General features: G+C 38.5%; 1 protein-coding gene across 2 annotated transcripts in view; it reads right to left on the bottom strand.

The window, feature by feature from the left end:
• The window catches only part of usp48 (ubiquitin specific peptidase 48), a 127,242-nt gene that overhangs the window by 43,160 nt on the left and 67,879 nt on the right, over nucleotides 1-16,203 (bottom strand). For both annotated transcript variants that reach the window (XM_072586810.1, XM_072586809.1), the window contains exons 12-13: nucleotides 15,169-15,369; nucleotides 6,231-6,345 (exon numbers count right to left, since the gene is read on the bottom strand). In XM_072586810.1, the coding sequence (XP_072442911.1) occupies nucleotides 6,231-6,345; nucleotides 15,169-15,369 (316 nt within the window). The remainder of the gene's footprint in view (nucleotides 1-6,230; nucleotides 6,346-15,168; nucleotides 15,370-16,203) is intronic.

The following is a 16,203-nucleotide window of genomic DNA, read 5'->3' as shown; positions in this document are numbered from 1 at the left end:
CACTAAGAGCATAGGGCAAGTAAACCTGCACATGCACGTGACTTACTGTAATGTGTTTGGAGAGCTGTTAATTGTCTGCACCTTTGGTTCAAAAAGAGGGGAAGGTCACCCATCAATGAATGTTGTCCTTCTCAGAAAGTGATACAATATGAAGAATATGTTTGGGGTTACAAAGTCATAGTTATGAGGCAATATTGTGTTTCTCTACTACACAGTTGCAAAATCCCCAAAGAGGGAGGCTTCCCGAAATACTAAGTAGGTCACCAAACCAATGGAGTCTGCAGAAGAAGCTTGTGACATAATGAAGTCAATGTGGAGTGATATGCTGCAGCTGAGAGATTCTCTTTGGCTACCATCAGCATTGCCTTGCAAATCCATGCCCAGCCTGGTTATCCTGCATAGTCTGAGGGTGCTGCATCCCTATATTCACAATGATTTTCTATAGCTGTGTTACAAACAAGGCAGTAACGGAGGTTAAATTAATGCAACAACACAAAAGAAACAGGTATAACTACTATGCTTTAACTCAAATGCAGAGCACAGATGCAAAACCAAAAAACTTTCAGAAAGCAAAGAACAAAATCTAATGTGTCATACAAATTCATTGCGAAAAGCAACCTGGAAAAAGGTTTCACCTACTCAGTAGCAAATATGCCCAATTTTCATTCCATTGGAAGCAATGGAATGAAACTGGGCTAGTTTTTTATATAGTAATTAGCTCATCACATGCACATTCTGGACTATCTACCATCCTTCCACATACATTAGCCATCACTCTAGTTGACTGTTTTGCAGTTTACACTTTGTGGTCACAATAGCATGTGTGTATCATATCATGGAATGTTTACTCACCCAAATTTATATTCTTGTACAGTACAACCTCAATTATCCGAACGAGATGGGTGGCGAATATTTTGCTCGGAAAACTGATTGTTTGGATAACGGATTACGTTTTTACAGGACCTTGCTCGGATAATCCGAAATTTGGATAATTGACGTTCGGATAACTGAGATTGTTCTGTACATATATAACCAATGCCTACTAGTAAGATACATTTTCTAATGGGATTCAACACTACAGCTAATGAAATGCAGTTCATGCTCACACAAACTACCCTTAGTGTATGATTCAAAATTAGCAATGTGTCACCATGGAAAATCACAAACTTAAAATAAATCCTACAGCTCAGGATCTAAGCATTTTCTGTGCAAAAACTTCAAAGTTACAAATGTGTTATGAATGAAATAATCAAATCACTTAAAATGCTTTGGAACTGGACACAACTTTTGAAAAAAAAATTTATAAAAACATTTTTCATGAAATATCACAATTAATTTTGTTGTCTGAACTCTCCTTTCAGCCAGATTCAACTAGCTATTTTTTCTTATCCTTAACAACTTTGACAGCACCATGCTTAGACAGATCTGCACTGTGAAGTGTGTGTGTAGGCTACTGCATTTCCAAGCAGGAAATCTACACATCAAAAGTTGAGGAGTGCAAAAATTATCCCTAAATCAAAGGATGTAAGATTTTTGAAATGTCAGCTTGCTCAGGAGATAGCATTTATGCCCCAGTTAAATAATCATTAAAGCCCTATCACAAGACTTGAGCACATAACTTAGGTCAATGCTGTCCAATAGTTTAGCAACAGTCACATGTGGCTAATTGGAAGCTCTGATGTAGCAATTGCATTCTTGATTAGCAAATGTGAAATAAATACTAGACATCCTAGGCTTGTGATCTCAGTACTCAAATTTGCATGGCATTCACATTTATACCATTTATTGGTGGCATGAAAAGTGTGAGTATTCTGCGATGGCTGTGTAGGATTTACTTCCTGTTACTCACTGCTTATCTGTTAAAATTGTGAGGAAACGAATGAAAACACTAAGTCAACACCATGGAAACTACATATATGAACTGGGCAGCTCAACCAATCCAAATAACTTCAAAAGATGAGAAAAAAGTAATCATGATTTGGATGAGCTGGTGTTAGATTGGGGTGGACAAAATTAAAAATCACACAACACAGTCCAACAGGTTTATTTGGAAGCACTAGCTTTTGAAACGCTGCTGCTTCATTAGGTAGTTGCAAGTGCAAACAGGAACAAGTGGCTCCCACCTGGTATCACAGTAAAGGAAAAGCTGTGTCTAATCACATTCTGGATGGACAAGGCAATAATTGCAAAGTCAACACGCTCAGGATGCAGGAAGCACTACACCCAAATGCTGAACAACAGGTAGAAGCTGCCAACTTTGGAAAATGACAAAAAGATTTTGCATGTGTGATGTTTGTGAAGTAGTTGAACACATGAAATTGATTTACCTACATTATGCGCAAGGTGCTTACTTGTAGTTAGCCAGGAATTCCTTTCTAACAACAGATTTAGGCTGGCATTTTTACATCGATTCACAAGAATTTCTCTTCCCCAATGGCACTACCCCACACTTTTCAGAGGGCTATGTTTTTATGATTTCAGAGCTCAGTATTCACTCTCACCAGCCATTAGGTGATGCAGTCAATTAGTAACAACACTTTCTGTAGTTGCGTTGATCACTGGGACATTTGGACACTTATAGCAGTAAATTTAGAAAAATTAATCAATATCCTCAATATATCAGCAAACTCTATTAAACTAAAACCACCATACACAAGAACAATTTTCTAGACACCAAATTGTTTAATATGGCACAAGACAAAAGGCAGATAAATATGATATTAAGGGATATAGAAATAGCATACAGAAGTGGTATAGAGATAAATGATCGGCCATGATCTAATTCAGTGATGGAACAGCCTACTCCTGTTTCCATGTTAAAATGTTTTTTTCCCCCAAAATAACTGATACTTCCACACAAAGTCATCACCCCAAACACAACTTCAACAGTCTGGGTGAGGTCAGAGCAAAATGTGTTTGTATGGTAAATGTACAAAACGGAAATATTTTGCTATCCTTTTCAGTGCATCTCAGACTTAAAAGTAACAAGTGAATGGTGATTATTGCAATAACACCCACTTCATTTTTCCCTCAATAGTAGCTTCTGAATTTATGTAGCTTTAAACTAGAGATTCCACATTCATTTGCAAGGAATCCATTACTTCACTGATTTCAAGTTCTTCTGTCATGTGCTGATTGATTATGTCTTTATTGACAGGTTTAAACTATTTTCTTTCCTTTGCAGTCATTCGCTTGCATTCTCATTCTCCTTTCGTTACCGGCCTGTGACTAAAGGGAGCAACTCCTTGCCAATTCTGCCCATTGTTCCTTTGGGGAGAGGGTTCTGTTAAGTTATCCCCCATGATTGAAATTTCCTTGGTGGAATCTTGTGCTACACTCAGGAGTTGGAAGCAAGGTGGGCAGAAGCCAAATTGTGAGAGAGGATAAGTTCTTGACAATGGGATGGATGTTCAAAATTAAGCTCAACAAGATTTAGTTTCCAGTCACTTTAAACCATTAAACTCAGATAACTTGCATTATGAATGGCCTGAGTTTTTTTTTGCATGAAAGTGAACAGAAACCTGTTGTACATTAGGCAGTGATGTGCTTATAGTGCAGCTTTTTATGATGGATTGCAACAATCTAAAAGTCACAAAATCGTTCACTGTACATATAGACAAATACATATAGGTGTTTAGCAATGAGAATCAAACTAAACAACCAGCTACTAGTTACTTTAAAAGGTGTAGATGTTAACTTCAAACCATAAAAGGTGGGATTAGCACCAGTTATTTATCCTGTGCCAAGCAAAAAGGCTTAACAGCAGTCACAAACTAAATCTATCAAACTGACAGCAAGAACAAACCTCAGAGGGTCGACAGCAGGATGCAAGTTGCTCTGAAGCAATAACTTCAATACATGGATATGTGATACAGAACAAGAAAGAGTGCAATTTACAATTAAATGCTTCAATCAGACTGTATGTCAACAGAAGCTTAGTCTTCTCCTTTGGATAAAGCTTCTTCATTCAAACTCAGTAGCTGCAATGCTTTAGTCTTAAAAAATCTCATTTTGTCATTGGTCTCACATTACCCAACTTAAAAACAAGTGAATTCCAATGTCTGTAGCATTAAAAATGCTTCAAATCCTGGCTATGCACGCATTATGATGAAACAATCGATATCAGCAATAGGTGATGAAAAGTAAACTAATCTGTGCCATGCATTCTGAAGGTTGCAAACCATTGGAATGCTCTACCCAGAGGGGTGTAAATATGCAATGAGTTGATTCAAGATATTCCAGATTGAAGAATTTCTGGACATTAAGGGAATCAAGGGATATCGTGTCCAGGCAGAAAAGTAAAGTTGATAGAGAATATAAGCCAGTGTGGCAGAATAGGTTTTCTAGAGGCCAAACAGCCCACTGTTATTTCTTCACTGCTTTAAGTATTTACTCATGGGTTTGTTCATGGGATTAATTCACGAGTACACTGGCAAGACTTGTTCTTAAAACAAATATTACTATTTCATAGTTTAGCCAAAAATCTTGTTATGATTGGCACTACTCTTGGTTTTAGACTGCCAAATAATGTTATACTTTCTCTTTCATTGGGATCTTGGACACCCAATTGGAAGAATAGTCTGTACTTTATGTCAATTTTCAGGAGTATGAGGAGACACGAAATCAGAACTGATGTGACAATCATAAGGTGTGAATTAGATATCATGTTTTATTAGGTTCCAAGACTTTTTTTTAAAATAGTAAAATGTCAAAATCCTACAAGGAAATGCTGATAGTCACAACTCATGGAAAAAAAATGTATTTCATCTACAAGCTTACAAGTTGAAAAGAAAGAAGTTAAATCCCTACGATGATCACCTGGAAAAGTGTGTCTGGAGAAACCTCGAGTCTCCTGAGTGACAACGTCTCTCAGGCTTCCTTCCCTCTTGATGGAACATTCCTTCAAAGATGCAAGAGCAAATCAGGCATTAAGTGAAAGCACTTTGTGCTCCAACAGGCAGCAGATAAAGACACCGGTGTAGTAACTTGCACAGCATTCAAGCCAAAAATCTCATTCCTAAGAATGAGGAGATGGGTGAACACAGCTGCAGCTGCAAGTGCCAATGGAGAAAAGTGACAACCCCCAGCAGCAAAGCATCTTTAATAAAGTATAGGACCATCCCAAGTGTTCACAACAACTTATAAAGCATCACTTCAACTCAATGTCCAGGGATTAAAGCCTTTTGGCAGTACACAATGAATCACAGAAAATTCTAAAGTCCATGTACTCTGCCCTCTTGCTGTCCAAGCAGGTGTAATTGATAATACTCTTTAACATACCTGTTGAAGTTGGCAATCTATTTTCCTCTTTCAACACCTGAAAGAAGTTACTTCAAAATCTGACTACCCGCAATGCCTTGTCAACTTCACTAAGAATCTAGCTTCTTTGTTCTGATGTCACTGGCTGATCCTCAACATTAAAAATGAATAGCATTAAATCTGATGCCCAAAAACCATCATAACTATGACAGATAATCTATTAATAATGTCAGAACAGGTATTCACATTGTGATACATTTAGTAGCCAAGGCATGAAGGTTTCTGTTCCAAGATAATTTTAAATATTGCCTGATGCTCTAAGGGCAGTTTGCTTTTTAACTTCGAAAGGACATAATAAATCTAAGGAATTGAAGCAGCAGTAGACTAATAAAACCCCTGCTAATCTTGACCTCAACTCCACTTGCCTGCTGTTTATCTTAACCCTTGATAACCTATAATTTAGAATCGTCCAGCAGTGGATAAATTCAATGTTCAACTTCCACAGTTCTCTGGGATTAAAAAAAATCTGAAGTTTCATGACCGACAGAAATTTCTCATCTCAACTTTAAACGAGAGACCCTTATTCTGAAACTAATGCCTAATTCTAGATTAATAGATCGTCTCAACATTTACCCTGCCAAGACCCTGCAGAATCCAAATGTTGCAATAGGATCATTTTCCATTCTGCTAACCTTTAAATAGTATAGACTCAATTTGCTCAAAATCATAATCTATCCTTGCAAATAGCTACCTAACATAAAATTTAGTAATACTAGTTAGATGAAACTAGGCAAGAATAGATGATAAATACATGCAAGCAAGCACAAAGTCACAGAATGCATTAGAAATTCTAAAATAAATAGATTAACAGAACGACACCAAAATCAACATTAAAAGGACAAACTAACTTTCAAATGATTAGAATCAAGTTCTTGCCATTTAAGCTGAATGATGGTTTCAAAACAAAGTACCTTTGCAATGTGGTCCTGGTCAAGTTGGAGATGATTTTGTAATCTTCATTTAACTGATTTTTTAATCTAAGAATCCTGCATTTTTCCACCACACAATCTCTACATAAAGCAGTAGCTAAAAATAAGAAAATAATATATTTTATTTAGCAATAGTTAATTTACAACATTTTTACTTATTTTTGTTGTTACAAGACTAAGACTGTTACTGATAGTCACATCCAAATTAACTTTAGTGTTTTATATTTATCTCAAAAGATGCTTCCAGCTGTTTAACAATAGGATTTTCTTAGTACAGGTAAGGCACACAAGAATACAGAATTATAGCTCAACTGGATGCCCAAAATATAAAAACATTACAAAACAGGGTATAGTTGTTCAGCAGGCAAAACTCAACTGCAGATAACGAGATAGAACAGGGGCCGAGTAGATTACTGTGGAAATGAAACTGGCAGGAAGAACATTAAAGTAGGTTCTGGAATATCATCATACAACATGTTTGCTTAGCCACATTTTCAACTTCAACCCTTCCCTGCACCCTGCCCATAAAGTTCAGGTACATGCTTAATAAGGCTTTGCAAGGAATATTCAGTTGATTAGCACAACATGCTTTGGCACTTCACAAGAAGCGCATACAGTATATGCCAGGTTTGATCAACAGGATTCTATATAGTGCAGAAAACTGTTGTGATCCAAACAAACAGATCAATAAAAATAATTGGTTGTCAGCTTTCCAAGGATGTGCAAGACAATACCATACACGTTATTTCATAATAGTCAACTGAAATACAATTTTAATCACTAGCAAATGGGTTACTCTTCATTCTATATTCCTTAAACTTTCTTGTATCTAGTATAATGTGCACAAAACAAAAGGGAAAGAAAAACAATGAAGACACCTAAGTAGAAGGCTGAAATTTTGCCCCAAAAGTTAGAAAGAGGTTATTGCAAATGGTTCATTCAACCAAAACAGCCAGTAAAACATTTCATTTTCTCCTTCCAAATGCCAATCATAATAGAACTTCTGTTGTTTTTCTGAAGACACATTTTGTCCAGATTCTTCACCATGCACTCATTATGACAATATGAAAGAAATACCAGCATAAGCATCATGTGTTTACTGCATAAGAGTATGCTTTTTGGTTGGCAAGTGGACCTAACTAGTTGGAGGCATTGCCACAGGGAATGTACTTGGGAGAACTTCTTTTAGCATTCATTTTGATCATCTGTACTACACGCAAAAATCTTAAAGGGAAGGGGGCAGAAACAGAGACAGCGGCATGCAGGCTTAAATCTTTAAAGATAGTTAGACAAGTTGAGAAAGCTGTTGAAAAGACAATTCTTGGCTGCTTAAGATGGAAGCATGAATATAAAGCTAGGAAATTATGCTAAACATGATAAAATAATTTTAAAGGGTCTGCTAGAGCATCAAGGTCATTTGTGGACACTACACTTTAGAAAGAGTGCAGAAGCAATTTGCTAAACTTTCACCAGACATGGAGAACTTTAAGGTTGAGAATGCTGTTGAGGTGGATTTCACAGAGGATATTCAAAACTATGAATGATTTTAATAGGATAAATTAGGAGAAATTGTTTCCAGTGGCAGGAAGGTTCTTAACTCAAGGAGACAGATTTAAAGTGTTTGGCAAAAGAACCAGATGCAACATGAGAAAAAAAAATTTAAAAAATCTGGAATGCACCATCTGAAAGTGAAGCAAATGCAGGTTCAATAGCTACTTTTCAGAGGTCATTGGATACATATTGAACAAAATAAATTTTCAGAGCTATGGGAAAAGACACGTGTACAACTCTTGGTTTTATTATAGATTTCAAGCTTGTGGTTTCTTTACTAAACAGCTTCAAGATCTACTTTGCTGAATGTTTTACAATGCTGTCTTTCGAATCAGACATTCCTTACGCATTAAGATCATGACAACAGTAACTAATAGATTTCCAATGGCGCAGAAACAAAAATATAATGCTTAATTTACAGACATTTGGGAACATATACATTATATCTATCTAATAAACAGATTATAGTCCCTTAATATTACTCAGGGTGATAAGAACTGAAGACAACTTAAGCTTCATTTAAAAGGCCATACGGTTATTTCATTCTTGTTCATAGCACAGATCCTTCGGCCCTCAATGTTGTGCTGATTTTTTATACTACCAAGATCAAAATAACCTACATTATACTAACTTCTATGTGCCTATCCAAGAGTCGCTTAAATGTCCCTAAATGTATCTGACTCTATGACCACTGCTAGCAGTACATTCCACACACCCATCATTCGGAGTAGAGAACCTACCCCGGCATCTCCTCTAAACCATCCTCCAATCACCTTAAAATTATGCCCCCTCATGATAGCCATGGGAAACCTTCTCTGGCTATCAACTCTATCTATGCCTCTCATCATCTTGTACACCTACATCAAGTCACCTCTCATCCTTCCTTGCTCCAATGAGAAAAGCCCTAGCTCTCTCAACTTTTCTTCATAAGACATGCCCTACAGTCCAGGCAGCATCCTGCTAAATCTTCTCTGTACCCTCTTTAAAGCTTCCATATCTTTCCTATAACGAGGTGACCAGAACTGAAGGCGTTTAATTAAGTTCCCCATGGTAGGCTCATTCAGACATTGAGGCGGCACGGGATACAGGGAAACCGGTCTGTCTGGATACAGAATTGGCTGGTCCATAGAAGACAGAGGGTGGCGGTAGATGGAAAGTATTCAGCCTGGAACTCTGTGACCAGTGGTGTTCTGCAGGGATTGGTTCTAGTACCTCTGCTCTTCATTACTTTTATAAATGACTTGGAATGAGGAAGTTTGCCGATGACACGAAGGTTGGTGGAGTTGTAGATAGTGTGGAGGGCCATTGTAGGTTACAACGGGACATTGACAGAATGCAGAACTGAGCCGATAAGTGGCAGATGGAGTTCAACCTGGAAAAGTGTGAAGTGATTCATTTTGGAAGGTCGAATTTGAACACAAAATGCAGGGTTAAAGGCAGGATTCTTGGCAGTGTGGAGGAACAGAGCGATCTTGTGGTCCATGACCACAGATCCCTCAAAGTTGCCACCCAAGCTGATTGGGTTATTAAGGCGGCGTATGGTGTGCTGGTTTTCATTAGCAGGAGGATTAAGTTTAATAGCTGAGAGGTTATGCTGCAACTCTATACAGCCCTGGCTAGACCACACTAAAGCCCAATGTCCTCCTTTTTTGATGCTTGCGAATAGGGAAACAAAACGTTGAAACCAATGCAGTGAAGATGAACTCTGATGCTGCAGGGAACCAGAAATATTCACAGATAAAAAGTGGTTGGGAACCTTTTGCAACTCAGAAGTCAAAATAAATGATGAAACAATCAACAATCCCATAGTTGATGTCACTTTGATTCACAATTTCCCACGTAACTGGAGATGGGCACAGATTCCTGATTATGGTTATGACACAGATTACTCAACAAACTGAATTTGCAAGACTTCAAGCTTAAAACTACAACACAATTGCCCGAACAAAATGAGGAAAGGGAGATCAGGACAGAGCGAATATTAGACAGACTGGATTAAAACTATTTCTTTAGCATGAAAATGACAACAACTGTTTTGAAGAGAAAATAGTCTCAGAAGTTAGCTAGGAAGGACAACTGGAAAAGATGGTGGTGGTCAGAAAATAAATGAGAAGAGCATCAAGATAGATCATAATGAAAAAGTGAGCTTGAGATTGAAGGGCAAACAATTTGGGTGGGATTCCAAAAAAAAAAGGATGAGGATCTGGACAAGAGACTCCAAGCAAAAGGCAGGATGCAGTTGCACAAATTGAGTGTTAAGAATGGATGTGGTGAGAGAGAATGTGTTACAGCAGTCGTTTGTACAGAAAAGGCGGCTCACTTTGTTTAATCTATGGGCGGCACGGTGACACCGTGATTAGCACTGCTGCCTCACAGCGCAAGAGACCCGGTTCAATTCCCGCCTTAGGCGATTCTGTGTGTGGAGTTTGCACGTTCTCCCAGTGTCTGCGTGGGTTTCCTCCCACAATCCAAAAAATGTACAGATTAGGTGAATTGGCCATGCTAAATTGCCCGTAGTGTTAGGTGAAGGGGTAAACATAGGGGAGAGGATCTGGATAGGTTGCGCTTCAGTGGGTTGGTGTGGACTTGTTGGGCTGAAGTGACTGTTTCCACACTGTAAGTAATCTAATCTAATCATGATTAATCATAGTTGCATCTGATTCTGTTTGTCAAAATGGATCTTTGCAATGGCACAAACTCCCAATCACAGTCAAGACAAATTAAAACAAAATGGAAAATGTTTTATGTCATTTATTAGTAAAATTACACTATATTTTATCAGCCTAGGTCAACATTGAGCAACTCAAAGACCAATATCACAGGTCTGATGCAGAGCAATGCTCACACAATATGACACCAAACTCTTAATACTGCCACGTGATTTATCCATTCCCTACAGTCATCTTTGTGAATTGCCAGATTTATACTATTAGCTGATGTCCCCCAGGTTAAATAAACAATATTGAAGAAAGTTTGAATGTGGGATCAAGATATTGGACAAGATATATTTTCAAATATTATTCAAAGTGACAATATGAAAGGCACTGTATGTTGTTCATTGTCACACTGAATTTTGCATATACTCTACACGACCTCCAACCCAATGAACGATACCAAGTTTCCCAGCTGTAGCATGTCCTTGAGACAATAATTTTACTATTAAGTTTCATAACATGCTGGCTACTCGATTTTAAAACAATAACTCTCTCAGATGTTGAGAGCTGGCTGCTGACCCACAGGTAAATACTCTGCACAGATTAAAGTTGACTCAAATGCTAACACCATGCTAACGTTTTTTAAATAAAATTTTAACCAGTCTGAAAACATTGTCTCAATTACTTCCGACCTCTTTCTGACACCAAATGAAAAAGGTTCTCTTCTCTCCTGTCCCCATTTTCAGACGGATGTGCATGAAAGGAAAATGTTCCTCAAACTGACTGATTTGAATTCATCTAAGGTAAGATCATGTTGTCAACAGCATGAATTCCATTTCAATTGGGAGCAGCTGAATCTTTTCCATGACATTTATTCAGCAAAGAAAGCAAAAGTGGAGCTGGAGGTTGCCAAATTGTAGATGGTAGTACCTTGGCCTAAAACTCAAGAAAGGTGCAGTTATTAGCAAATAATAACTTTCCATATTAGTTCTGAGAACAGAATACAAGAACATATCAAATTTTTTTCTTGACATGATTCTACTGTTCAAGTGTTAGCATCTAGTGAAGGTGTGAGTGAGGTTTCTCTTAGGACTGGAGGGGAGGAATGGGATGACAATAATGAGTTTTGAAAGAAAAACAACGATTGGAAACAATGAACTATTGACAGTGTCAACATGGGTGTAGATCAACTAAATTCACCAAAGCTGGCAAATCTCACCTAAAGGGCTGCCATTCCTTGAATCAGCTCATAGTAGGCAGCTTGCAGAGCTTGGAAAACACACCAAAATGTCTGTAAATTATGAGTCAAGAAATCAGGAGCACAGGAAAAGAGCTATCTATATTTATGATGATCTTCGGGCACATTAATTCAACAGATGCAACAACGGTGTAAAATGGTTGCAGATTAGTACTTCTACTGAACTTGCCGTGGAAATTCAGAGATCGGCTTCTCTGTTTTCGGTGAGTGTGCAAAAATATCTGGAAAAAAGGTGCCACACACCATTTCCATTTGTTATCACTGAAGGTAAACAAAGTTTGATATGGATTTACATAATGTTCAGGCACTGCACTGTACCTCATGGCCACTTTTCACAATTTAAGTTCATGTCTGGTAGGTTTAAATACTGTAAGGATCCTACCTGCTGCAATCCCGCAATTAAATTTTAACTCATGGGAGAAGCTTGCAGCTGCAGTGAAAAAGGATCCAGACTGAGACACACAGGATAATGATAAGCTACATCTACTAGGCCAAACTCTAAGCAATACAGAATCATGGGGGGGGGGGGGGGGGGGGGGGGTTGGAACATACCAATGAGCAACGCTTAAAAAAAAGTTTTGAAAATGCAGCAGGGGTAAGACAGCATTTTTGTGCACCATAAAAAGTTTTTTCAAACAGAAAAGAAAGTAATCCAAAAAGGTATTAAAAAAGGTAAAAACAAATTGGAAACACATCTTTGGAAAAACTAAAGAAAGGAAATTTGCATACAATTTTAAACAGGAACAGACTAAACTAGCCCACAGCATTTATGTTCCACGTGAAGCTCCACTCAGCCAACGTCAGCTAACCTATTTTCTCCTTCACATATATCTGACTTCCCCAGAAATAAATCTCTACTAGTTGCTTCAACTACATGCTGTGATAGGGGACTCCATATTCCAATAATTCCATGGAAACTGAAACCTCTCCTGTACTTCCTACTCGATTTATTAGTGACTATTTTCATATTTATGACTAGTTCTGTTCTCCCCAATTAGAAACAGCTTTCCTATATCCCACCCATCAAACCTTTATGTAACGTTGTGACAACTATCACTTCACCAACAAACACTCTCTTCTCCAGAGAAGCAGCTTCTTGATAAACATGTACCTGTCAAGGACGGAGAAAGGGATCGAGCAAGGGAGCCGTGGTTTCATAAAGCTGGGTGCTGGCAGGTGGGATGAGATTGGGTTGGGATATTTGGATGTGTTGGATCGAAGGGTCTGTTTCCATGCTGTACATCTCTATGACTAAGTTGAATCTCTTGTCAAGAGGAAGGCAGCGGCTTATGTTAGGATGAGGCGTGAAGGCTCAGTTAGAGCACTTGAGAGTTACATGTTACCCAGGAAGGTCCTAAACAGAGAGCTAAGGAGAGCCAGGAGGGGACATGAGAAGTCTTTGGAAGGTAGAATCAAGGAAAAACCTAAAGCTTTCTATAGATATGTCAGGAATAAAAGACTGACTAGAGTAAAATTAAGGTCAGGGTTAGAGTGGTGCTGGGTCTTTATGTCATCATTGCCTACAGGACTAGTGCCGGAAAACTGGAGGATAGCAAATGTCGCCCCCTTGTTCAAGAAGGGGACCAGGGACAACCCTGGTAATTATAGACCAGTGAGCCTTACTTTGGTTGTGGGCAAGCATTGGAAAGGACTAAAAGAGATAGGATTATAAGATATAGGATTTATAATCATCTAGAAAGAAATAACTTGATTAGGGATAGTCACCACAGTTTTGTGAAGGGTAGGTCGTGCCTCACAAACCTTACTGAGTTCTTTGAGAAGGTGACCAAACAGGTGGGTGAAGGTAAAGTGTTTGATAAGGTTCCCCATAGCAGGCTATTGCAGAAAATACAGAGGCATGGCATTGAGGATGATTTAGCAGTTTGGATCAGAAATTGGCTAGCTGAAAGAAGACAGAGGGTGGTGGTTCATGGGAAATGTTCATCCTGGAGTTCAGTTACTAGTGGCATACCGCATGGATCTGTTTTGGAGCCACTGCTGTTTGTCATTTATGACTATGAGGGCATAGAAGGATGGGTTAGTAAATTTGGGGATGACACGAAAGGTTGGTTGAGTTGTGGACAGTGTTGAAGGATGTTGCAGGTTACAGAGGGGCATAGATAAGCTGCAGGGCTGGGCTGAGAGGTGGCAAATGGAGTTTAATGTGGAAAAGTGAGAGATGATTCATATTGGAAAGAGTAACAGGAATACAGAGCACTGGGCTAACGGCAAGACTTTTGGTAGGGTGGATGAGCAGAGCGATCTCAGTGTCCATGTACATTGATCCTTGAAAGTTACCACCCAGGTTGATAGGGTTGTTAAGAAGGCATACGTTCTGTTAGCTTTTACTGATAGAGGAATAGAGTTTCGCAGCCATGAGATCATACTGCAGCTCTACAAAACTCTGGTGCAGCTGCACTTATAATATTGCTTATAGTTCTGGTCACGGCTTTATACAAAGGACATGGAAGCATTGGAAAGGATGCAGAAGAGATTTACCAGGTTATTACCTGGTATGGAGGGAAGGTCTTATGAGGAAAGGCTGAGGGACTTGAGGCTGTTTTCATTAGAGAAGAAGGTTGAGAGATGACTTAATATAGACATACAAGATGATCAGAGGGTTATGTAGGGTGGACAATGAGAGTCTTTCTCCTTGGATGGTGATGGCTAGCATGAGGGGACAAAGCTTTAAATTGAGGGATAATACATATAGGACAGTTGTGAGAGATAGTTTCTTTACTCAGAGCAATAACGGCATGGAACGCTCTGCCTGCAAAAGTAGTAGATGTGCAAACTTTGAGGGCATTTAAATGGTCATTAGATAAACATACAGATCACAATGGAATAGTGTAGGTTAGATGGGTCGCAGTCTGGTTTCACAGGTTGGCACAACATCAGAGTGCTGAAGGGTCTATACTGCGCTGTAAAGTTCTATGTTTCTTGATAGATACAATCTCAGTTCCAATGGTACTTTCTTTTGTACTTTCTCAGTTCTGCAATATCCTTTTTAATAGTCTGGAGACCTGAAATCCATATAGTACACATTGTGATCTATTTGCGATTCTTCCCACATTTTAGAAAATTTCTTTTTTTTTCAATTCTGACCCTATAGCAGTGATTCCCAGTGTTTTGTTTGCTTTATTCTAAACTGACCTTATTATTCTCTGTAACTACTGAGCGGTTTTTATTACCTGCAATCAGTTTCCTTTGTGCCGCTGTGTAAGAGGCTATTTTTGCAGAAACGTCTTTTTTATTATTAAAATATACCACCTTACAGTATCTACATGGAAACTCATTTGCCAAGTACGCACACATACTGACAGATTGCAGTAAATTCAAACCAACCAACCAATTTAACAAAGCTTTATAAATTTAACTTCCGTTAACTCAAGAGCTTTTGGCCACAGTCAACTCTGCAGACCTTTTACTCAAAACGTTATAAAACTGGCTTACTTACCATCCAACCTGGGACCACCTCCATATCTAGCATAGAAGATATCAGCTGCTTTCTGAGAAATCCTTTTGACATCACAGATTTTATCAGGAATAAGTCTGTTATGTGCACACAGGTGGCAAGAATTATCAATTGGTTTTGTTACTGCTGAGTCATCCAGCCACTTCCGTAACCAATCCACTGGTAGAAATTCATAGTGCTCATCTAAAACAAAAAAAATTCAAGAAACTTTACACTAGCAAACAGTTAACTAGCTACCTTAATGGGACATATGAAATAAAGTTTTCAGATAATCTTCAGCAGGTAAAAAGGCAGTGTTCATTTGTGCAGGAAACAATAAGTGCAGGCGGCAGTGTACATGTGATAGACTGAGTGACCACATTTACTGTCGTAATTCATACTGCAAACTCAAACTTAATAAATGGTCATTTGGGAGACACCTCAATGGACCGGTCACACTTGGAACTCTATATCGCATGTCATGCTTGCGGAAGACATGGTTAAGATTTTAAACAAAGTTTACACCATTACTGGAAGTACGCTTTGGGGAAGGGGGATGGTGGGAAAGAGACATAATAGCTGATTGCAACATGGTTTACTGAGACATATACTGAGATGGAAAACATTTCATTAAGTTTGCCCCCTTCCATTCCAGCATGATGCAATAGTAATGGATTGTTGACTAGCAACCTCCAGTATTTGAGACACAGGAGATGAAAAGAACTCAGTTGATACAAAGCAATGGGAATTATAGATGCAAAGTGACCGAGGCCTTCCAAATGTACTACACTTCCCACATTGCCTCTCAAATTATTACAGGAAAGAAGTCCTGCCCAAATCTTCTGAGGAGCGGCAATACAAAATAGGAAAATTAGACTATTTGATCTCAAGTGGTCACAGCTTGTCTGCTCATGTTTCAAATTCCATATTCCTATCTAACCCTGATAACCCGTGATTCCCTGCCTAACCTCTCCACCTCGGTCTTAAATATATTTAAATGACCCTGTCTCCTCCACCTTTCGGAAAAAAAAATTCTCA

This window comes from Chiloscyllium punctatum, chromosome 16 (genome assembly GCF_047496795.1).
Source record: "Chiloscyllium punctatum isolate Juve2018m chromosome 16, sChiPun1.3, whole genome shotgun sequence".
Lineage (NCBI taxonomy): Eukaryota > Metazoa > Chordata > Chondrichthyes > Orectolobiformes > Hemiscylliidae > Chiloscyllium > Chiloscyllium punctatum.
This window is presented reverse-complemented; position numbering and strand designations above follow the sequence as displayed.